At 42.0% G+C, this 24,368-nt stretch overlaps 1 protein-coding gene across 7 annotated transcripts in view; it reads right to left on the minus strand.

The window, feature by feature from the left end:
- LOC100741368 (Down syndrome cell adhesion molecule-like protein Dscam2) overlaps positions 1-24,368 on the minus strand; it is a 165,147-nt gene that overhangs the window by 82,049 nt on the left and 58,730 nt on the right. For all 7 annotated transcript variants that reach the window (XM_033318598.1, XM_024364813.2, XM_024364803.2 and 4 more), the window contains exons 2-4: positions 17,376-17,696; positions 8,882-9,043; positions 6,643-6,792 (exon numbers count right to left, since the gene is read on the minus strand). In XM_033318598.1, the coding sequence (XP_033174489.1) occupies positions 6,643-6,792; positions 8,882-9,043; positions 17,376-17,696 (633 nt within the window). The remainder of the gene's footprint in view (positions 1-6,642; positions 6,793-8,881; positions 9,044-17,375; positions 17,697-24,368) is intronic.

Genomic DNA, 24,368 nt, shown 5'->3' on the forward strand with positions numbered 1-24,368 from the left:
TCCGGCCGAATCCGATACACCCGCATGTTTCGATGTTTCTACACAACCAACGCTAACGATTCGTCTATCGAGCACAGCCGATAACCGCTCGAGTGTTTTTAGCGTTGCACGATCAAATGACATACGATCTCGTTACAATATGAGAATTCAGTGAAGCAATTGAACGATGTGCATTGTATTACCGCGAACGTTACACGATACCTTGACTGGAAAGAAGATATTAGCGCCAAGTGTAGCTTTTAATTCTCATTGGGTGCCATAGAAACGCGACTTGCACGATAAAGGAAATACAAAACGATCGACGCCTGTCGCATGCAGATTCTTATCCATCGATAGTATGCCAGCGTGAGACGTCTATCTGTGTAAAATCGTTTTCGCGGGGATCGGAAGCTGGAGCATCGTGCAACTAACAACGCGGTGCAATTATTTCCGCAGGCTTTTCGCGATACGAGAGCATCCGAACGAGATTCGAAAATTTTCCGCGAATAACAGATAATTCAGAAAAGTTTGCTCGTTACTGGGGAAAATCGTTGCACCTCGAGTTTTCGGTTAATTCGGTGTATTCTAAATGGAAGGGAAGACAGAGAAACTGCGACGATGGACGGCTATTCGAGAATATGCAAACGATTGGACACACCCTAGAACTTCGTTATTAAGTTCGTAAGTATGTAAGCGCGCTTAGCATAAATTTCTATCCAACGTTGGCCAGGTTTTATTATACGGTGGAACGAGCGGCCAGAAGAATCGTAGCAAGGACTCGCGACAGCTGTTCGTTTTTCGCCAAAGTTCAAAAGCGGTCTCCTCTGCTTCGTACTACCGTGGCTCTTCCCAGAAGAATTTAATCAAGCGCTTTGTTAACTGAAAAGTTGAATTTGCCTGATTACCAAAGGAATAAAATATGACGATAGAAGAGAAAGTGGAAAGGAGAGGATGGGACCTGAGGGAAAAAAGGGCGAAAGAAGAGGAGAATGAGGAAACGCTCGAGGAATTAACGCGTCACGCATTCCGTCAGATGCGAAAGAACGCCTCGATGATCACAGGCGTTGACCGTTGATATTCTTGCAAAAAATACTCTTGGCCGTGTAATAGAGTTTCGCGTGAGTTACGTCTCGAGTAATTTGAACATCGCAGATTCCGTTTACGTGCACGGTGACCGCGTAGATGGATCGCAAACTGGTGTAACTAACAACGATAAAATCTCTTTCCATTCTTCCGTTTTATCTCTGGCCATAGTATATTTCCGCCTTGCCCGATAATCTAAATTATTTTCCCTTCACTCACGACTCGTTTTACAAAGATGGAGCAGGCAGAACATAAATTAGTTTGGCTAGTTGGCCCCTGTTATTATTATTTTCCATAAATTAAACGATCCATCTACGTCTCGTAACTTTTGCGCAAAATTATTCCGCCGCAAATATCCCGTAGCTCGGGAACAGCGTTACACATCGATCTTGTACACACACGAAACGGGATGCAAGTTAAACGGGGAACCAATTGTTGCAAACATATCTTTAGCGGGGGAATATAAAGCTAACAATTACGCGTTGCTTGCGTTCGACGTATCGTTCCCGGCAGCGCATGCGCAAGTTAATAATAATTTGCAATCCGGTTAAAGGTAATCACTGTTTAGATAGTACGGATACGTATAAAGCTACCAGTGTACGACCAGTGTTTATCTAGAAATTTTAAACAATTCTTGTAACGCGAAATTTCCCATGGCTCTCTCTCTCTCTTGGTTTCTAGTCCCACAATCCAAGCAGGTAAACATTACTTGGTTCCGGAATATCTCGTAGAATGTTCGTCGATGGCGATAAACGACCGCCTGTGAGCGCCTCTCTATTCCATTAAAGCGGAATCTCTGCGCGAGCAGACGCACGGATTGCAAACAAACCTGCTGGCCATCGATTCACTGGTCCGTTCGAATTTTCGCGTATGACGGTGTATATCGTGGAACATCATACGCGAAATTTCCAGCCTGAATGTGCGCTTCAATACCCAGATTCTCTTTTTATATTATATTCTTTCTGTAGCGTTCCGTTTACTATAGGGTGTTAACTCTATACATTTTAGTAACATTCTACAAAAAGTCAGGAATGAACAAATAAATGTAGTATACTATTAAACTTTACGTTTTACATTTCGTCATGTGTAGTGTAATTGAAAAGCTTTCTTTAAAAAATATATATATATAGACTATTGCTCCAGACAATTCCGATAGTGATACATTTTTAATAACTGCAATAATAACAACCTACAATGATTTTATTCTTTATAATTACCATAGTTACGTGTAACAGTATATTATAACTTTCTAGCATACTTCTAATCGAATTTTATCGTATTATATCCTGTATTATGTACCTATAAAGGCATTGGAAATTTTCTAAATTGTTCATTCGAGATTCCTCGTCATTTTACTATACTGTCAAAAGATTAAATGTAAATTATCAGAAGAGAAAAGAAGATTTCGAATTACTCGACCGGCTATTTTGCTTCTAATTAGCCCTGGTGCGTGACTATTTGCCGTTACGTTTAAATATTCGGTCGTGTTTTACTATCCACCGTTGCACGCGCGGAATAATCGCCACGCAGCTGTAATAACGTTGATTAAACTTAAATAATAATTTCAGTGCGAGTTGGCGCGCGATTAAAAATGAAACGTTAGCCGCGCGATGTCGATTCGAGATCCCCTAGACGAGAACGAGGCTGTGCAACGAGCGTTATCGCGAACTCAATTTTCACCGTACTTTCGTTTACCTTCGTCGTGATTACGAGAGGCTGCTGACATATCCGTGGCTTCGCGATTAAGCTGCTGGTGTATTAATTATTCCCTGCCAACCTGCGCAGACTTATCGACTGAATGACAGATCGATATATAAAGCGTTCAGCGATCGAGGAACGTGGCAAAAAAAAGGAGGTACCGACCCGGAATTACCTTCCCGCCCGGAAAAGGACGAAAAATAGGAAATGAAAATACAGGGAGATGCGAATAAGGGGAAGTATAGGAAACGGGCGATAAATTATGACGCTTCCTACATGGAGGATCGGTCACGTGCTAGGGGAAAAGTGATAGCGAAGAACGTGCAGAATGTCTTGCCCGTTTTTTTTTTCTTCTCCACACGCATCGTGTATAGGCACGTCTAAAGCTTCAACATGAATCTGGAGGGTAGGTGTGGCATGTGAAGAGAAGCATCATTAGTTAGCCCGGCTCGAGTGGAGATTTCTCCCCTTTCCGCTTCTTCTTCTCCTTCGCCTTCCTCACCTCCTTCGCGTCTTTCCGCCTGCATATTTTCCCTTTCTCCCCACTTCGCTTCTCTACCGACGTGGTGTAGCTAACCCCCAAAGCAGACGTTACGCTGGCGAAGCCAGCTTTGCCTGGGTAACAAGAACAAGCGATGCCAGGCCTCCGCTGAAACGACCGAGAGAACCTTTTCACGCGGCTTCGCGGCCAGAACCCCACCGAGACTGGCAATTACGCGACTAAAAGAATTTTTACTTTGATCGAACGTCGATCATCCGATGGCTCATTAAATCCTCTTCGCGTCGCTGCGACTTTGACGACGCGACGCGAATCAAATTACGGATTAACGTTGGAAAAATCTGGAGTAGAATGGATAGGCTTTGTATTTACGATTTTGCGAATCATGTCGGGGGATATCGAATATTTGTTTGCTCCCTTTCCCCTTAGTTTTCCTTCGATTTTTGTACTATGGCTTGACTTGTTCGATATTACTATGTAAGCCGCTGAGAGTCCAAACTGAATAGCTTCACTTTTTATAAATTTCCTCAATTTTGTTACGTAATTACACGATCAATATTCAATTCTCAAGAAACAAATCACTCGTTTCGAAAAATTCGTTCATCTACAAACAATTTCGTAACATCATTTTCTGTCTATTGACTTGAAATCACGTACAAGAACTTCACTTTCCTAACTCTGCGATATATGTAGAGCGTAAATTATCTTCGGCTGTCTAATTTGTTACTAAATATGGCAATTACTTTAGCGCTACACAAATTATTAACGTGTACATGCATAACATTTCAGTAATTAATCAATTAGGTTGCTATATAGATTTCAACTAGAAAGACGAACGGTATTGAGAATCTTGATCTATCCTGGTTCGACCGACTGTTAAAAATCAGTAACTTTACAGAATGTTAATCTTCGTTAATACTAAAACTACCAAAATAATCAAAACAATCAATGCGAAATTTTTCGTCGATATTTTCTACAAATTTACAAACAATACATTTTTAGACATTAGAATGAGCTTTTGTCAAGTAAATATAGGCAATATAGGTAAAGATTTGTTTCTTTCCCTTGAATTACGTATTCTATCGTGTACCTTATATTTTGATTTCTATGATGGAAATTTTACTTTTAAGATGTCGATAGATCTAGTGTTGAAGGAACAATCTTTGATACCATTAAATAGCGTTATCGATCAGTGTTCTGATCGCACGAAATAAGGCTTCTAATTGCATCCCGGCCGTTAATGAACCACCCTGAACTCCGTTCACCGACGCAAGCTCTTTTTCCTATTCATGGACACACCACTACTATCGGGTTGTCGATCGATCAGCGCCGCTAAACGCGTAATATCGAATCACGTGCGATCGTGCGTGCACAACCAGGGGAAGAGGGTGAGTTTATCGCGGGTTCGTAACCGTGTGATAGCATCGCGATGTTTGCAACGTGAGACACGACGTTTGCACTTTTACTCAATCTCGTGGGAGTAAACTGTAAATTCGCTCAGGCAGCAAGAATAGAAAATTCGAACTATTTATCGCGTTAGTTTGTTTAGCAAATAAAACAGGTTTATTTGGTACATATGGTCAAAGAAAGTTCGAAAATATTAAAAAAAAATTATTCGAGAATTCAACGATAGAACGTATGAAAAGAAGAATGAACGGTTAGGCGATCAGTTTCGACGTGGCTCAATAAAAATTCCGACAGCTATTTCTCCAGGCAATAAAACGCAAACGATCAAGGATTCGTAATCGAGGCGAGGAAAAATTTTTACCGCCGCGGGTTTTCTTTCAGCTGCTGTCCCTTTCACGATGTTTTTCCAACGATAATGATTGACAGAGCGTATAGCGACTGGTACGTCGGTAGGGCGAAATGTTTAAACTGTAGGGAGAAAAATATTCGGCCGATCGGGTTGTTGGCCCGGAGATCGACCTCGGATCTTCCGCTTGCCGGTCGGTTGCTTCCCAATTAAAGCTACCCAGATCGTCGACGAATATTTTCGTCCCAAGCTCTTAGCTCTCAAATGACTGTCGCTTACAAAATCGAAATCGAACAGATCCAGAGCGTCACCAACGAGTAACTTGGAGCCCGGTTTTCTTCGTGACGAGCGAAGAGGGTCAGGAGAATATCCTGCAGCGTTTAGTGTCCCAGTTTTTTTCCACATTGTCCCCGTTTTGTTATTGAAAAAAATTTAATAACCGCGGGTACCCTGACGTCTTCGCTCGGCAAGTTGGAACGAAAAATAAAATAGAAAGGGGAAAGAATGGAGAGCAGTGGGTGAATGGAAATGATTACGAAGGGAAGGCACGGTGTTTCGATCCACCGGGTGTTGAGAAAGCTCACGAGCGTCTAGTTGCTGTCCAATTACGGATTCACGCACTCGAAGGAGATCAAGTTTGAATCGTAGCTTCGATAATCGATCTAGAAGGTTGGATTGGATCGAAGAATGAAATGCACGGCATCTGACGCTCTCCACGGAGGGTAATCGGTTCATAAATATTCAACGGCGCTTGCAAGAAATTTGTAAATATCTCATCGAGCTGCAATAATAAGTTTCCTCTGGCGTGTATCTGCTCGTCGCCTATCCAAAGGCGATAAAAGGGGAAAACTTTTCTGTGCCTCGATGGATCCTTCGATAACACAGCCAAGAGGACGATGCTATTCTTTCGATACTCTTATTAATACCATCCTCGGTTCACGCTAAAACGTCCCTCGGCTCGTGTTAAAACTTTATTAGTCGAGTTAACGGGCAAAGCTTCGAAGGAACGTGCCTCGAGCTTTCAGAAAATGTACGAGGGAAACGTTGAAAGAAAGTGTGTTAACGGACAGGAAATATTGTTCCCTTCCTTCTTTCTCACTTTTTCCGCTGTTTACCCAGCTTTGCTTCAGCTTTGGTAAACGAAGGAAAAATATTCAACGCGCGTGTTATACTCCGTGCCATCTTTGCTCTATCATGCCGTTTGTTAATAAACCATGTCTACAACGTTGTTTATTTTGCAATTACTACGTAAAGTAGCCAAAGTAAAGTCAGCAGCCTCTGAAATACCCTTGCTTTTTCAAAATATTTTTAAACAGTCCCGAAAAAGGAGGTTTCTCAAGTTTAATAAGCTTAAAAGGAGAGAAAGTAGAGCCTGAGAATTTTGTCAGATAAAATTTGCCCGTCGACGATACTCCCCTTGTAACCTCATAAATGTAAATGAGAAAAAAGAAGCGATCCTTGGTGGACCTCTATATGTATCGATTAATTTACATGGTATCATATTATCATATGATAAACATATTTTAGCCGGGTTATGAATTTTCCATCAATTCAGAGAGAACTGTGTGAGTCAAGTCGAAACCGTGTTATCTTATCGGAGACTACGCAAAACGAATTTTAATGCACTCACCAGTCAGCTGAAGCCTGCCGACGTTGCTGCTGACGACCGTTTCCTGCGTCAAACGATGATGCGTCCTGCACCGATATGTCCGCTCTGCGTCCTCCCGCGTGATATTCAGTATCATAAGCTCGCCACTCGAGAGCATATGGTATTTGCCATCTGTGGAAACAAAAATCACGCTTCAGCCATAACCATAAGAAGAAACGAAAACTTCACCGAGCACGCACCTATTCGTACTGTTCAAACTGGAATCTTTGACTTTAAATTTGCCAATTGTGATAATTTTGTGGAACTAGAACGTTTGATTATAGTCACTTGCAGAATAAAGCTATTCCGAACTTAAAATTGTCCCAAATTTCTATTTTCGAATATAAACCCTAATTCCTAGATTCAAATTTAATTTTCCAAGTTCAAGTTCATGAATCGCGATAATAAATTTATGTGAACAGAAATCACATTTCGATCATAATCACACGTAAAATGGAAGTTTCTTCGAGTTCGAATCGACTCTAGATTCCAATTTTTTAACTTAGTTCCAAGTATTTTGATTGAAATTTAAATTTTTGAATTGAAGCGCACGAATCGTGACAATGAATTTTGATTTGACTCTCTGCTTTTCCGACGGTTGTTCCTCGAGTTCGTTCAACTTCGAACTCATTCCGACCGTGCAACGACGAAAGTTTGGTCGTCTATCGATCGTCTTACTGCAATTGATGAGTGTATTAATAGATCCGCCTGGTTTATTAACGAACACATTCAAAACTGTGAAGCATACCTGATCGAACTGCTTCATAATTAATGAAGTTTGTCTCGTTAACGGAATCGCTACGCTTCAGGCGAAAACTTGGCGTATCGGCAATGCCAACCCTACGTTGTGTCCGAGAACAGGACGTATAGATACTGTTTTTTCCATAACATAAATTTCAAACGACTGTGATAAACTTAGACTTTAATATTATATATTTTTGGTGTTTCGCGAGAGTAATTTGATCAAAAAGCAAATTCATATTTTTAGAATGTAAGTAAATAAATTACGTTTAAATAAAAATTTCTTGTGTTATTGAAAAATATGACTTCTATTTTGAAATTTCTGCAATGTCGCATATTTATGTTTAAGTATATACAGTAGAATTCATTTTCTTCAAACTCCATTCGTTGAAACGAAATTCTAATTGATATTCTACCGATAGAATCCATTTATTTGAACGTGAACCTCAATTATGAGAACGAAAATAATAGATAATGGAGAGAACTCCTACTATATGAATTCCAGTAATATAAACTATTTGTCCCCAGACGGGTTCAGATGAATGGAATTCTAGTATCGCATACAAGAATAACTGCAAGTCTAATGTTTCTGTATCATAGCCGGATAAAATGTCAGTCACAATAATACGTAATCGGTGACAACTATAAATCATGTAAAACTATAGAACATGTCTATAGAACACAACTATAGAACATATAGAACATGTAAAAAATTCTGTACTGTCTATTGAGCGTCAAATATAGTAATTTGTCTTTCGAATTGGAATAATTGAATTTGACTAAATTTCTCACATAATTACACATGTATCACGTAAACTGTATAATATACGAAAATTTTCTTCAATTTTGTTAAAAGCAAATACCGCAAAAGATAGACGAGCATCGTGTATTATATGCAATCATCGTCGGTTAACAATTGCAAACATGAACAAAGTTCTTGTAATTTATTATACGACCCAAACTATAAATATCAAAATAGTTGGAAAATTATTGTCAAATATCTATTATTAGATATTCTATCGTAGATAATATTCGACTTATATGAAACATAGATAACGTGTTTTCGCATATTATTCATGCACATTTGCATATTTCACGCACATGAACATCGTATATTCCTTGTATATTGAGCCTGTATAAACAACCATAATCTAATCACGTTATAAGAATCGCAAGATAGAGACATAATCTGCATAAGACAACCCGACCTGCCTCCGGATCAGTTCAATTATATTTAAGGATTCTTGAGATGTTTTCGATATTCACGGAATATTCCTTGAAGAAATCGCTTGTACGTCAAACCCACGATTTTTATCTTCATCCGACTTCATAAAAGGAATAAATACAAATATAAATTCGCAAGAATAACCGGTTGCAAGACGATGATATTCATTTCGAGAGATTTCACCCTACTGCTCGTTCTTATTTATGAACAGACATCATTAGAGGATAGCCAGAGATGTTTCTGGTGTTTACTCACCTCCCATCGTGGACGGGTAGATGTTGAAGGACGGTTCCTGAAGCCAAGACGTAATGGTAACGTGGTCGCGAACGAAACTGGGCACGTTGCATCGCATAAGTACGTTGTTGCCGAGGAAACCGCCGGGACACTGCACTTCCGGATCGTAACGCTGATTCACCACTGAAACACACAAACAACCAGCCGCTCGAAAGCGTGTCTTGAAAGCGCAGGGCCGACAGGGGCGGATTTGTCATTCTTGAAAAGCTCTGAGCCACCTAGACTCTACCATCAAGCAATACCGAATATTCTACTAGCTATTTTAAAATACAATACTTATTATTTTTCTAATGATACTTAATACTTAATATTTGGTATGAAGGATATGTAACATTTTCAAGATTTTAACGACGCCATTACGCTATTGAGTCATTCCACGAGTAACGTCGTGTTTACGTGTAACTATTTATTATTATATATAATATAAATATTTATTAAAGCATTTATCGATAAATAGTATATTAATTGTTGTTTTTGACAACTATTAAGTTTTGGTAATTCTTCAGTTCCTTTTTTGAAATTTTGTCGCAATTCGATCAAGAATATTAACAGGTTACTATTTTGAGACGAGATTTTTTATCTTCAATATTTCGTAGTGACTGCAGCGAAATAAACAAAAGTTCGTTTGTACCCTTTCATTCGATCTAGCTTATTGTTCTCACTCGACTGTGCGAATGAGTATTGGCACGATGAAAGAGAGTTCTCTTTTTTTTTTTCATATTGATGTCATCTGTAATTCTCCCAATTGCTACCTGTAGGTTCCATATTTTATCTGATGTATCGCACTGATTTTCTTACAACCAACGACATAGTTTAGAATTCGCTTCGCTTCAACGTTCATTAACGAACTGTTCCCTTTTATCGAAACTGTAGAATGTAGAGCGTTAATAACCGAACATTGGCAGACCTAATAACACTAAGCCACATTAACCGGACTTCATATGCTTGTACCATTCCGACGTATCCCATAAATTCACGACGTATCAATTAAACGTCGGAAGCCGTGCACGATTTCGTTATTTTATTACAATGGATCCGCGGAAGTGTGTTGGGGGCGGGGAGGAGGATTTCGATAAATTCGTCTTCCAGCCATTGCGTAGCTCGATGTTAACGCGCCAACTCGAAACTCATTTTTCCTACTCGTTAATTCCAGCAAGAATATCCGATCGTTTCTACTAGCAACCGTATTCCGAGGTAGCGAATACGCCGCTTTTAGTACCGTTTTCACCGACGAAGACTAAATTATTTCAACGAATCGATATGAAGCTCGTTCCAGAGTAGCAAATATGCATGCGGGAGATACGTACTACTGTCGCTTCATCTAAGAATGTTGACCTCAAATATGGATGTTCCACGGGCAAACAGCACGGAATTTCTCGCGGAATTCTCGAAACGAACACGCACGCTGGGATATTCTGTTACGCAGTCCGCGTGCTGTTTATTTAATATAATTATGATAACGTCATGTTAACCGGGGAAGTCACTATACATATATATTATTCGTCAGAAGACGTAATACTCTATGACGATCTTTGCATCACGTGGATATATTAATCCATTAAATGCCAACGTTTCGTTAACGCAAAATTTCATTTGCAATTCACTTTGTTCGATTTGCATTATTGACTTTTGATTTTCAGCATCGGTTATGGAAGAGAATTCGAAATTAATATCTTTTTCTCCGTTACTTCGCTGTATATTGTCTGGAACTCTGCAATTTTATTGCAGGTTCCAATGAATATTCCAATCTTTATATTTTTTAATTCACCATTTATATAATTTTATTCCTATTCTTAATTTTCCTAATGCGCCGCTTAAAAATATTTATTATCATAATATTCTATTATTCGAGTACTCAAAAGAAACGACATGCAAATTATCTTCGTCGTATCTTTAAATCTACAAATGTTAAAAACATGAAAAGTCTTCGTCGATCCCCGTTGTAGATTCGAGGCTTTCTAGTAGTACGAATCCGTCGCTGAAGTCTGCGCGCAACATAATTGTCTCAGCGCTAGAAGCTTGCTAAGGACACGGGTGGTAAAGGCGAGAAAAGGGAGAAAGAAAAGCTGTTAAGTGGTGCGGCGAGGGTGCAAGGGAAAATGGAGGGCGCCGCGGCGATACCTCGGAATTAAATCCGGAGAGGCTTTGTGCGACTGCAACTACAAGATGTTGATACCCGTAGCCGCAGAATCAACTTTTACGGTGGATGGTTGAAAGCCGGATAAAAGCGGACAGACTCCAAATGAAGCGGATCTGAACTCTTAATTAAAAAAATCTCGATAACGGCGAGGCCGTCGACGCCAAGCTCTCTATAGGATTGTGGCGCTCTTTCAAAAGGTCATAATGAAAATTGAAGGTAAATAGAAACAAAATAGGTGTAACGCGCCCGCGGACTATTTACGAAGAAAGGGCGTATCACGAGGCCCGTGATAATTACCTAACACAAACGAGACTAACCCTGGCGCACACGTACACCAACTGTGACGAAAATGTATCCCTAAGAAAAGTCCGTTTCCTGTTTTCCCGTTGGAATTTTCCTAGAGGAGGAAGGCAGCACGAAGAACGAAAGAAAATGAAAATAAAAAGAAACGAGTCACACTTCCATGCTTCCTTTATAGGAGCGGTAGATCGATCCGCCGGGGAACCACCGCCGAATTGTAGCCTCTTTTTCTTAAGATGGAATACCATCGTTCCTTTCCCCAATATCAAACCCGCATGACGCTGTGTCTTTCTTTCCCCCTTTGCTCTCCACGAGGTCGTTAATCGGCGCAAGAAAAATCTCCGAACCGATAGAAAGCATAGAAACTCGGTGGAAGATTGAGAAGCAGAATTTGAAACCCTTAAAAGGATAGCGGTATCTTATCCAAAATCTCGAGGCTGTCCCAATCCACCCATGAACTAGCGTTCCGCGTAAGTTGATGGTCTCGGCTGAAAGGTTGGCAAGAGAGCAGAGGCCTGAAAGAGGGTGAAGCAAGGACGCAGAACGAAGAGAAACCGATGCTGGAGAAAAAGAGACACGTTAGAAGGGAATAGCCTGTCGGAGAAAGAGATGGTGGCGAAAGCGGAGGGTGGAATAGGAATAGTAGTAGTAGGCGGTGGGTAAAGGAAAATGTGGTGGTGTGTAGGACCTGGCTGTGCAACCCGTTTCGAGAGTCAGCGGAGCGAGGCACTCAGACTCCAGAATGGGGTAAAAACTCGGTGAGTTCGCCTCTGCTTTCTCCCTCTTTCTCTGCTTCCAGCGCCGGCTTCCAAGCTTGCTACCACCCCGTATCACACGGCTCTCGGTTACGCGGCAACCAAGCCAAGCATAAACTCGGCAGACGTATCGTGGCAGGTAATATTTACAAACCATGAAACCTACGGGAAGAGAGGAACGACCGACTCCAGCCGGCCCCATCCGTCCTACGCTAACTCTGCCTTCTCTGCATCCACCGCGGCACATTCACCTGTCAGAAAGAGAGAGGGTTTGCCTTCTGCCACGAAAACCGCCTACTTTTTCCACCGACTCGAATTTTCCGCGGAGACGAGCCAAGAGTCTTTTCCTAGACGCACTGCTACGTTGCAATTATGTTTTCGTTATCGTTCGCGTCGTATGGTTGTAAAGAACGGTATAATCGAACGATGGACCAAATGGGGTTAGGTTGGAACGAAAGACTCGACTCGAGAGAAAATCATTCACATTTGATTGGAATAGTTACACGAAGAGAGGTTGGTTATAGGACTTCCAGTAAATAGAAACTTAGGTTGTGTAAAATAATTGAGTTCAAAGCTATATAGAGAGCAGGGTGAAAATTTACGATACATGATTCGTAAGAGGGTGAATTATACAAGAGAAATCCAGCACAATCGAGTAGCTATGGAAATATCGTGAGAACTAATGAATAGACTGTATTTGTCGAGATGCAGAAACGAAAGGTGAAACTGGAAAACGTGGGTTCTCTCTGACGAAGTTCAACGCTCGTTTAGCCGGGTCCCCAAAGCGCGCCGTTGTCGAATTAGATCTGCGACGTAACTCGAGCTCGGGACGCGTAATTATTTCCGTATAAAATTTCCGCGAATTTCGTCCGCTCGCCGAATAAAAGGACAGCCTGTGGAACTCGAAAGAAATTCCACCCTTTGCGAATGACACAGAGAGTCACGTTAAATTAAAAATAATCGTTCTTTCCTCGCTTCGTCGCAACGGATGGTGACGAAACAGAAACATGAAAAAAGGCAGCGAAAAGAACGAAAGGTCGTGTGTTTCCAGACGAATTTTACGGAGGAAATTTTTTCTCCTCTACTTGGAGGAAGTGAATTCATTTTCCGATGGAAACAAGCAAGTATTCGACGCACGAAAACACGTAGTACAGCTACGATAATAAGATTACTTTAAGCGTCTTGTTACGAGCATGTCGAATATGGCACGGAGTATCTTATACGATCTCGAAGAGAGTAGCAAAGCAGAAATTCCGTGGACGTTTTCCGTTTATCAGTGAGGAATGTTCGCGAACCATAAAACGTGTGTATTCTGCTCGTTCCCGTTCTCTAGAAATTCACCGAGAGCAAGTATTGCTAAATTAAACATTAAGTCTGTTCACATTTCTTTAATCTTAAAATGTAAATCTCCTTAATTTTTGCAAACAACAAAACTTCCATTCACTGCAAATAATACGTTTGATCATTGATTATTAAATAAATGAAACGTTAAATTATTTATCAATAACGAAATTAAATAATATGTTTGGCCACTGATCATTAATTGAATAAAATGTGAAATTATTGATAAATGATAAAATGCAAATATGTACTATGTTTGGTTATTCATTAGTAATTAAATGAAATGTTATATTATTAACCAAAGATAAAATGTAAAGTATTATATGTTTGATCACTGATTATTAATGAAATAAATTGTTAAATTATTAATTAAAGAGAAAATGTTTAGTACCGTATTATAAAAATGCGAACTTGGAGAAATGTTCTTGAAAGCATCCAAAATTTTTACATTTTATACGAGGAAATTACTTGAACAAATCCATTTACTGATAAAGATGAATAATCTTTTGAACTAAAGTTATTTCACACACGAAATAATCGAAAACATCGTACGTTATTCATTATATCATTATCATTCTATGAAAATACATTGCATTTCAATTAAATTGCAGCGAAAGGCTAAAAGATATACTATATAACCTAATATATTCGACCAACTCAATTTCAATCATATAACACAATATAATCGTCTGTTTCGACACGAGAGACTCGTTTGTAACTATTTGATCGAAACGTTGTCGTCTATCCTTGTTCACGTCTTTAAGGAGCACGTAGAAACTTGCCGGAAGTAATTTCAGCGACATATCCATGTCGATAAACGTAGCGTATCTTAATCAAGCACCGCGTTTAAAGACCGAACAGAATAAAAGCTCGAACGAGTAAACATTACGCGGGGCGAATGCGTGCGGTATTTACGCTAGAGGCGGTCGTCGAGATTCCTCATTACCGCGACGCGGCGGCACCACTGCCATCGTCGCTGCGCCACGAAATTAAAGTAGAGCAACGAAATTTACAAGAAGAATAACTCCCTGTATACATTGTGCCGAGTAAATGGAAGAAAACAGACGTCTTACTGGAATCGGGCCCCCGTCTCGAATGCGTCGCAGTCGAGTTGAAAAGCGCCACGTCGCGGCGTCGCTACGTTGCCGCGGCAAACAATACGGTTGTGGCCCGTTGTTTTTCTACAAACGTCGTTAAACTCACCCCAAGCTTCCTTCATGGCGATATTCTCGCGGCGCATTCCGTGAAAAGCCGATATTAAACGACGTCTTCTCCGAGACTGCAACAAACTTCCAATCTCCGAGGATCCAGTTTTTTATCATCACCGATATTCATTCGGTTTCGCAATTTTTCTTTCCTTTTTTTTTTTTTTTGGCTTTTCAGCTTTCGTCTCCTTTAGCCCATCGCAAGAAATTATCTTTGTCTCTTCGTGAAACAGGATGGGTATTTTTCTGGTTGTAGGACGTACAACGCAGTCACTTTGTAACTCCAAACGGTATAAAAGACGCGGAAAGTAATTTTTATATTATTACCGAGGGCCAGGTCAGAGTGTTTCTTACTGGGATGTAATTTCCCCTTTCAAGGACTTTAATTAACTTCTTTGGCTCGTGCCACGGGGATGGCACTTTAAATAGTTCGTTAAAGAAGAATGGGAACAAAAAATACGACAGGTTGAAGCCCACGCAAAGGAACGAGCTTGTGTGCGTTAAGTCCGCGAGATGTCCGCTACATTGTGACGATATGGTTTAAACGGCTCGTCTTGTAGCCTCGAAATTATTTCTCGAATAGTATGACTTCATACAGCGGTCGTTCCCGGTGAAACATTGTACCGATATTAAAGAAGAAAAAAAGAAAAAAAAAGAAAAACATTCGCGTAAAGAATATCGATCGACCGATGGATAAAAAATACAGAGAGAACAATGAGAATCGTAGCAATATATTCGAAAGGCGACAATATTTGCTCTTCGTGGAAATACAGAATTCGATGTTGGCTAAACAACCAACGATAGTACGATGGTGATCTATTCGAGACAGTCGTTAAGGGGCAATCATCGAACACGAGCTTCTCTCCTCGATGCCCCTTTATCAACCTAGTTACCCTCATTATTTCACGAAGGATGCGGAAGCGACGGTCGAACGAGCCCCCATAAAATCATTCTCCCAGCGACACGTTCTACGAATGAACGGAACGTACGTGTTTTCGATCACAGATGGGTATAGTTGGAGCATAGTTAGGAAAAGAATACTGGGAAACGGAAACGAAACGTCCATTGTTGTTAGTCGATTCACGATCAAACGGGTATGCGGCGCTGGCTAATCATATCCGTTTTGCTCCGAGGAATACACTTATCTATCGTGTTCGAGGAAAGACTTTTCTCGCCGGGGAAGAACAGAGTCAGCGAAGTTGATCGAGTCGGAAAGGAACCAGCGGATTCGGAGAGGAAAGTCGTGGTGACGCGGAGAGCAGAAGCTGACGTGGCAGAGGTATGAATGTGAAAAGGTGTGGGCTACGTTCACGCGACGATGATTTACGGGCATATTAGGTCGATAAGATATCTTCCGGTTCGTTGACCCGGAGGAAACTCTATTTTTAAGACGGAGACACCTCGTTCTATCTTCCTAACTCCCAACCCTTTCTTCCGCATCGCCCATGGATCTTGTCACGGATTCCGGTTTTTGAGGAACGTCCGATAAAACAGCCGGAGGAAACAACCAGCGACCGTGAATATATTTTCCGTTCGCAAACGAGCGACGGGCTTATCCATAAAACGGAAACGATGCCACCGCGTCGAGGGCGAGTCCCGATAAGACGGGTTTTTATTTTTATAGCTGCGGTTCGTCGAGGGAAATTCGAACAATTCCATCGATCGACGAATATCTCTCGTGGAGTCATTACGCGAAAGAAAGAAATTGGACTTCTTGAACCGAAGGGAAACATCTTTTTTAAATGTCGTCGAATGAGATTCCACCGACAAACTACCCACGATGAATCGTATTCCGCTCATCTCCTAGTGCCAGAGTCACGCCAATTCCGGAATAGAGGGCGCGCAGGTGTATCAAAGCCAGCGACGACGCGAAGCAAATCGCAAACCCGATGGGAATAAATATTTCATAGCGTCGAAGACGTACTATCCTCCGATCGAAAGGATGAATTATTCCGTCTAAGAACGGAACTGCTGTTGGCTGCGTTCGGTTTGCACGGCCACGAGCCCAGGGATGTTTAATGTGAAACGAGCACCGCAAAGAGTCTCGTTGAACGCATGGCAGATTCCTCCCCTAGTTCCACTGCCATCAAACTTTTCTCCCTAAACGAAGTCTCAAGGATGCGCCCTTAACGGAGAAACCACGGCCGAAAAAAGCGGCATGAAGGAAAATGAATATTTCCATGACGACATACTGATATACGATCGATCAAAATAACGAGCGGTTTCATGAAATGGAAATGATCTTCCTTTTCTTCTCAGGGTGGACGTGATGTGACCATCGTAGCAGAAAAATATGGCAAGTACACGATAAATACATTGAAAATAAAAACAACTCGTTAATTGACGAAGTTTCGTGGAAGTCAAAGACATAATAATTGTTACTAAGACAAGCAATATGTTAATATAAATGACAAGCAGATATTTTGAAAATTTCGAAAACAAATAAAGAAACAATTTGAGTAACATTGGATTAATTAACAACGAACTGAATTTTAGAAACGTTTCTTTATAAAAGAAAAAAAAAGAAGAAAATAGGAAATGTGACTTATCATGTTTTAACCCCGCGATCTTTATACGGGAATTGAACAAAAGTCGAGGGTCATTGAACAAGGATGGCAATAGAGCAACGGAATAGGAAGAGAGATAGAGGAGAAAGCAAGCGGTATACCAGGCAGACAACATAATGCAGATAACGAGCAAGAAGTTTCGCGTGCCTGCTCTGACAGTGACGTCTCTGCTAACGATGGCACCGACGCTGTTGACGGCGGAACACTTATAAATAGCCCAGTGGACGTCCTGTCGGAAGACCTCGGCCTCGAAGCCAGGAAAGTGGATCGTCCCGTTGCCAAGGACGTGTCTGATTCCAGGGATACTCGTTATACTGCCACCGTCTGCTGCCAGCCAGTCGACGGTAGGTGCCGGATTTCCTCTCACTATGCAGTCCACTCTGCCGCCGTTCACGTTCGTGAATTCCACCCGCGATGGCGGTTCCGACACGAAACTCGGTCCCTGCATCTCGTACGAGGCGTCGCAACCTGCAACAAACGGGACAGGTATCGTCATAATGAGCCGCGGATTCTCTTTGCCTACCCTCCCTTACCCAACCCATCTCCCCTCCTTTCTCTCTATTCCCTGGTTACACCTCCTCCTAGTATACCTTTCATAGGGACTTTTGCGTGGCTTTTTGTTGCCAGACCGACACTTTCCGTTCATATGCGAGTTCCTCGCATTCTGCCGTTTTTGAGAGGATTAGCATAATATTCTATGTGAATTGTAATTAAGTCTACGGACATTTTAGTCGTGTTAAATCGTTTCCCAAGGTAGTAGGGTATTTAGGGAAATGAAAAATCCGTAGAAATATGATATAGGATGGAAATAATAAAAATAGGGAATAGAAAGGGTGGAGTGTTAAAGTATAGCTAAAGTAGATAGTATAGTACAACGTGATATTTCACAGCTGAATAAGGTTACAATTGTATCGTGTCTAGAGGAATTGTCTGGAAGAAAACGCTATTTCCTTTTCTCTTTAACGCTTTGTATTCTACCGACGTTTCTGTAGCGACGTTAATAATGTAAAATTTGCTATTCAATTTTATTTTCATCGAAAGAAATAGAATGGATAAGAAGGTCTATCATATAGATTATAAACAGTAATGTTTTAGCTTGAGAAAGTTTCGCTGCGAAGGTGTGCTGTATATTTGTACGTGGATTACATATATGATAAAAATCATGTTGCTTCAATAATTTGTATAAATCAAATATTTGGTTGCCTTCCTAATTACCTATAGTTTCAAAATAGCCCTATGAATAATTCAACGCACGCTTTAGAAAATCAGAAATTATCTGAAACAAAACCGTATTGAAGTCTCGTTAACGACCTTGCTGTATTGCAAATCGAAGAGTTTCGAATGGATTTTATCGAAACGCGATTAGCAATTCGACGATAAATTCGGGACGTTCTGGCAGCGCGATTCATTCAAATACTCTCGCGTGGATCAAAATAAATTTTCCTTACTGTTTCAATCGGCAGTTAGAAGAACATTAATCATGGTCACAGCGCGTGGACACCGGTTGATGAATTTTTTCGCTCGGCTAGCCGAGTTCAAAGTAATTTTCAGAAATGTAGGGAGCGAAACGTAGCAGTGGCGATGAGAGGCAACGCAGGGGCGGCTAAAGGGGAGGGGCTGCACTGTATCGTCGACGGGACATGAACGAAGATAATACGGGTGGCCATAAATCACACATTTAACGCTGAAATTCGGCCGTAATAGCTTCCATAAATGGAGCGCATTGCGTCCCCCGCGAAGCCTGTTAACCATTCATCACCCGAGTTATGTTGATTTAAGTAGGAATGCCGGTCCGCTTGGATGTATTCCGCATTCCGTCCAACATTGCCCATCTGGAAGCTGGCCCAACGAACTACGCTGAATACCCAGAGGAACGTGCATCGAATAGGGTTCGCTTGCTTCGCCATGTGTGGCGTTACATTTTAGTTAATAATGTTCGATGCGCGCGTTTGCTCTTCGATGATTCAAAAAAAGATACATCACTCTCTTTGCACGTTGTATACGCAGAGAGAAATTAAGTCGATCGACAGAAGTTAACACCTCCATGTTATGTATATGTAATATTGTTGTTTAACAAGTTATTAGTTAATTGAATAATACATATAGTTCATAGTGTCCGATTGATGCGTCCAAATTTTTGCAATCATACGAACGTACTAATCGAGTGTTATCAAATTTAATACACTTGGGCCTAATTAATTAGAACGTAAATGTTTTAACAAACAAATAGAATGGTGTACTCTTCGTAGCTACTGTATTTTTTGTGATAAAATTGATGGTAGAAATTAACGCATTGCTTTCGTCGCCTTGATATTGCTAATTTGGCAAAAACAACATTTTTTCTACTGAGGAAAGTATAAAAAATCGTTACTAATATGTGCAGTTTTTTATTCCAATTATACGTTACAATTTCTCTTAATGCGAGTAAAACAAAAATTCAAAGACCATAGATTAAAATAATATAAAATAATAGAAAGATTCAAATAATTAAGAATTATTTCAACGACGTACGAAAAAATCGGCCACGTGAAAGGTTCGCAGAAGATATTCTAATCCACGATCGACGCAAAGATAATGAATATCTCTCCTCTTGAAATTTCTTTCCGTTTAAAATCTCTCCGCGAGAAGTCAGCGTTAATTAACTGCTCCTCGACACGGGAGCTTCAGACGAAGCTTGCGGTCCGCGACACGACAATCCTTATCCGTGAAAGCCACGAGACTTCTCAAACAACGAAGAATTTTCACCGGCCTCGCGAAGCTGTTTTCTCTGCTCGGTTTCTTCTCAAGATGCGTTCGCAAGTGTACGAACTGCGCTATGATCGTGAAAATTGTTCGCGCTATCTTTCCTAACAAAGAGCGAGTTGTATCATATTTCGCGAGAGCCGTATTATTCGTATTAAGAATCACCTCTAGCCATTGTTCTTTCCCATGATTTCTTTAACCTCCGCCGTTCCTTCTTCCTAAGACTTCCCTTTTCCATGTAGACGATAATACCTTATGACCTACATCCCCTTGGAACTCGTGCAACAATTTTTCTCCGAAGAGAAAGAGTAAAGCTCGCCCCGTCATGAGCGTAACTCTATATTTTCCGTCCCGAGAAGTCCATTTCACGTCATAAAGGTAACTTAATTTCCTATAACGTCAGACGCACGTCGACCAAACCCGTATTATCCCCCACCCTTCGATGCGTCATCCCTCAGCTTTCCGCCACGCCATCCCGTGTGTTCCTCCCCTTTCATAATTCGACGTTTGATTAAACGTACGCTGGCTGCAACGTTACAATCCGCCAAGCGGTACCATACCATATCATGACACCAAATATCAGGAAACGAATTGAAAAGGAATTCCTGCCTTTTCGCTTCGTTACAAGATACCAAAATAGCTGATTCTTTATAAAAAGAGGTAAAACAAGAAGAAATCGGCTAGAACGCGGAAAGTTAAATTAGGTGTACAATGGAAACGAGTAGGAATTGTACGAGTGAAGAACCCGATGGAAATTGAAGTTTACGAGAAATTTCCATATTCGCCTTTCTCCGTTTTTTGTTGTTCCATTCTCAAGCTCCGGCCGCGTGCTGTCCGCCGCGGGACTCATAATCCGGATTAACATTGAGAGAATCTAGTATCACGGCTATTCCATTTTCCCTCCCCGGGCTGGATAGAAAATAAAAAGAAAAGAACAATAATAAAGAGAGAAAAATCGGAATAGCCCGCTCTCGTCGAAGTAGTATTTTCAATTTCGAATAATAGTGGATAATCACGCGCTAACAGGTGAAAACAAGCTTTTGATCGAATAAAAAGCGTTTCCTCCGTGCCTATTCACCGTTCCAGCTTTTACCCGAATAAAATAGAAGAACAAAAGGAGTAATAGAGGAGAAAGAGGAGCAGCGGCCGGTCGGAGAGAAAACCAGGGCAAAAAGAGACGAGAATCTTCGTACACACGTTGGCGGTATTATTATGTACATAGAAACTATACATATATGTATATAGAAAGAATTATGCAACAACGGGGAACTCGCATACCGTCGAATTTTCCATCTTCTTTGTATACGACTCTCATGGTTGGTACTCTCTATTCCAGAAAGGAATCGTTTACAGCAAAGAATCAACGAGGTCCTTCCACCAAGTGAACTGGATGTCATGTGAAAGCAAGGTGGAGTCTTTGAAGCGTGGCACGCACGCTTCCGATTTATCTTCGCGGTTGCGTCCAATTAACGGCGCGCCATATCAAAATGTCCGGATCGGCGCGACGAGTAACAACAACAAGAACGACGGAGTAAAGACACGAAGAGAAGGGTAGATGGCTCGTGCACGTGGCCGGCTCGCAAAAGGAAGCGATGTGTTCTCCGATATAATGGCTCGCTCGAGTGTATTTGAGATGCACTGGCTCATCAGAATAACTAAACAATAGACGGCGACGGAAAGAGGAGGATAGAATGAACGAGGAGGAGAAGCGAAACCCCATCCCTTCTGTATGTCCCGTACAACCAGGCCTGCCAGCAGGTACTCGACTACTACTCTCTTCGTGATGTACTCGGTGATACGGCTGCAACAGTAGAGAAAAGGGTTGGGCCCGTTGCAGACGCGCGTCTGTATTACACTCTCAGGCACGTATGTGAATGTTTGTGCGTTCACCACCCCATTGAGTTGTACACGATACGTTGAGTGGCCTAACCTTAGTCAACCCTCAACGTCATCGGGAGGGCTTCTCTGAAGTTGTACACTTCTGTTTCTTCGCTAGCTGTTCGAGAGACGAGACGTAACCGTCCATCGACCATCTGCGTAATGCTTTGCGTCAACATCTCTCGGAGGCCAGTCACATCCCTTCCATATCCCTCTCCATATCCTCATCCATATACTTCTTCATGTGCTTTTCCATCATCCCTCTACGTTTCTTCGCGATTCTTCTTTAAACATGCTCGAATGGCCACTCTATTTCCGAGCTTTTAGGCCCAACCCAAGATTTCGCGCTCGCGGCATGTTATTAATGGCTCGCGATCAAAAGTTTCTCTGCACCTTCCCGGCTACGAATTCTTTTTTTACCCGTTTCTTTTTCGCCATCCTTCGTTTCGCTTTCCGTCTGGTGAACGCTGAAGGAGGGGCGTGGCGAACGCTTGTCAAAGCTACAGCAACCGAATTAAAATTAAACGTTACCCCGACCGCGCTAAAAAATGGATCGCGAGGCTGACGGACGACGATAAAATATGAACGATCATCAGCCGGCGTGACTTGCAGTATTTTGTTCCTCAAATTGGCACTGCGTAAATTTCAGTAATCGTGACGCACCCAACGACGAAAACCGATTTGCCGAAAAATTCGCGGCTGTGAGTTTTATGGCAGCTCGGCTGGACGATCGTTTTCGACGTAACCAAAAATCGAGTCGAATAAGAACTCAACCGACGAAAATCCCGAAATTCTACCTAATGATAATTGTTTCAAGCATCCGAATAAACGCAGCCGTCTATGACACACTCGTAACTTGTCCCGTGATTTACATGGGCGCAACTTTTTATCTCTGGTGTGCAGCAGCCGACGAGAAATCGCTATAATTTCACGGTTGTTGTCGGCGGTGAAATATATCAGGGACAATCAAGTGTATGTTCGTGAAAACGCGCGTATCGTATCGTATCGTGAATGGCGCACTTAAAAAACCGTGTCGGCCGAATGTATTCGCTCGTGATACATGCGGTTATTGTATCGGCCGATATTGTTCCCGAGCGGTTTATTGTCTAAAAGTATCTCCACTCGAATGCTGGCGACAGGAAAACATCTTAAAAATTCTAACCACTCGGCGAACGAGTCCCCCTAGTCGAACGAACGAGAACGCGGGCTGGCATGCGGACAACGTCGTTGTTGGGATACCTAAGGGAGAGACGACCCGATTAACTTATTAAAATGCGCTCTGGGAGAGGAAGAGATAACCCCCACGACTAATTGCTGATGCTTGCGTTCCAGTGAGCACGCTGTTCATTCACGGTTTACTCGCGCGCGCGCGCGCGCTCTTGCGACACCCGGAGAAGACCGTTGAATAGAGCAGTCCCCATTCCGGAATCCGCGGCTCATCCGGCGGTTTACAATCCTTTCTTTCAGTCGGCCGATGGAAAACGAGACGGGGATGCCGTCTCTTCGCGGAGGGGGAAAAAAAGGAGGCGCGGACAACATAGAGTAGGGGATGGAGGAAGGCGAAAAGGGAGGGAAAAAGAGAGAAGAGAAGAGAGTGGAATCGGGCACACGTACGTAGCCCACAGGCACAAAGGGTAAAAGGTAGAGACGCGAAGGGAGAAACGAACGCGGTAAATAGAGAAAAAGAGTGAGAAGGAACGAGATGGAGAGAGAAAGAGACGCGGTTAGAAGACAGACAGACGCGAGGCGGTCTCCCCCTTGCACGCCGCGTCCTCTTGTCCGACAATGCAAACCAACTTTCTCATTTCAATGTATTGTTTCCATTGTTTGGGCGTGCAGGCTGCGAGGGTTGATGCCGGTGGTGCTGCCAGTGTAAGGGGAGAGGTTGGGAATGCGAGATCTCCTTTCTAGCACCGATCGTCATCGCAAAACTTTCTCATCTCTCTCTATCTTTCTCGTTTGCTCTCCTTCTGCCACTCTTGTGCCTCCTGAACGCTCAGCCACCGCTCAAACCTGAGCGCCACCCAACTTGCAATCCTCCTAGGAGTCGCCTCTTCGAAGATTACGAATAATTTCGGGGACGGGCCTGTGCTCCGAGTTACGCTCCGGCTATCACGGTACACCGACCAAAGAGCTCGACGTTGAACCCACCGAGTTGTCTGAGTTCTTCTACCTTGGCATTCTTAACGCGAATACTATCGCTGGGAATATTTAAAATTCTTTGCTTCCTGCGAGGATTTCATCTCGGAGGAGAAATCGCTGAGATCCGTCGTGTATAACCTGCGAGCGAGCACGCCTGGCCTAGGTAAAGCTTCGCTGTTTTACCTATCCGTATTTCCGTGGAATATATCTTGGTGGAGTGGGATTCTTTTAAATTACGAAAATGTTCAAGACTCGAGCACCGATCCTTTCCTATGTAGTTTGTTTTTAACCTCTATGTCTCTTTCGAAATAGAGAGCTCCTATTGTCATCTACGAAATATCTTTTCTTCTTAACTTATTTTCGTGCGCAGAATAACAT

This window comes from Bombus impatiens, unplaced genomic scaffold (assembly GCF_000188095.3).
Source record: "Bombus impatiens unplaced genomic scaffold, BIMP_2.2 scf_0017, whole genome shotgun sequence".
Lineage (NCBI taxonomy): Eukaryota > Metazoa > Arthropoda > Insecta > Hymenoptera > Apidae > Bombus > Bombus impatiens.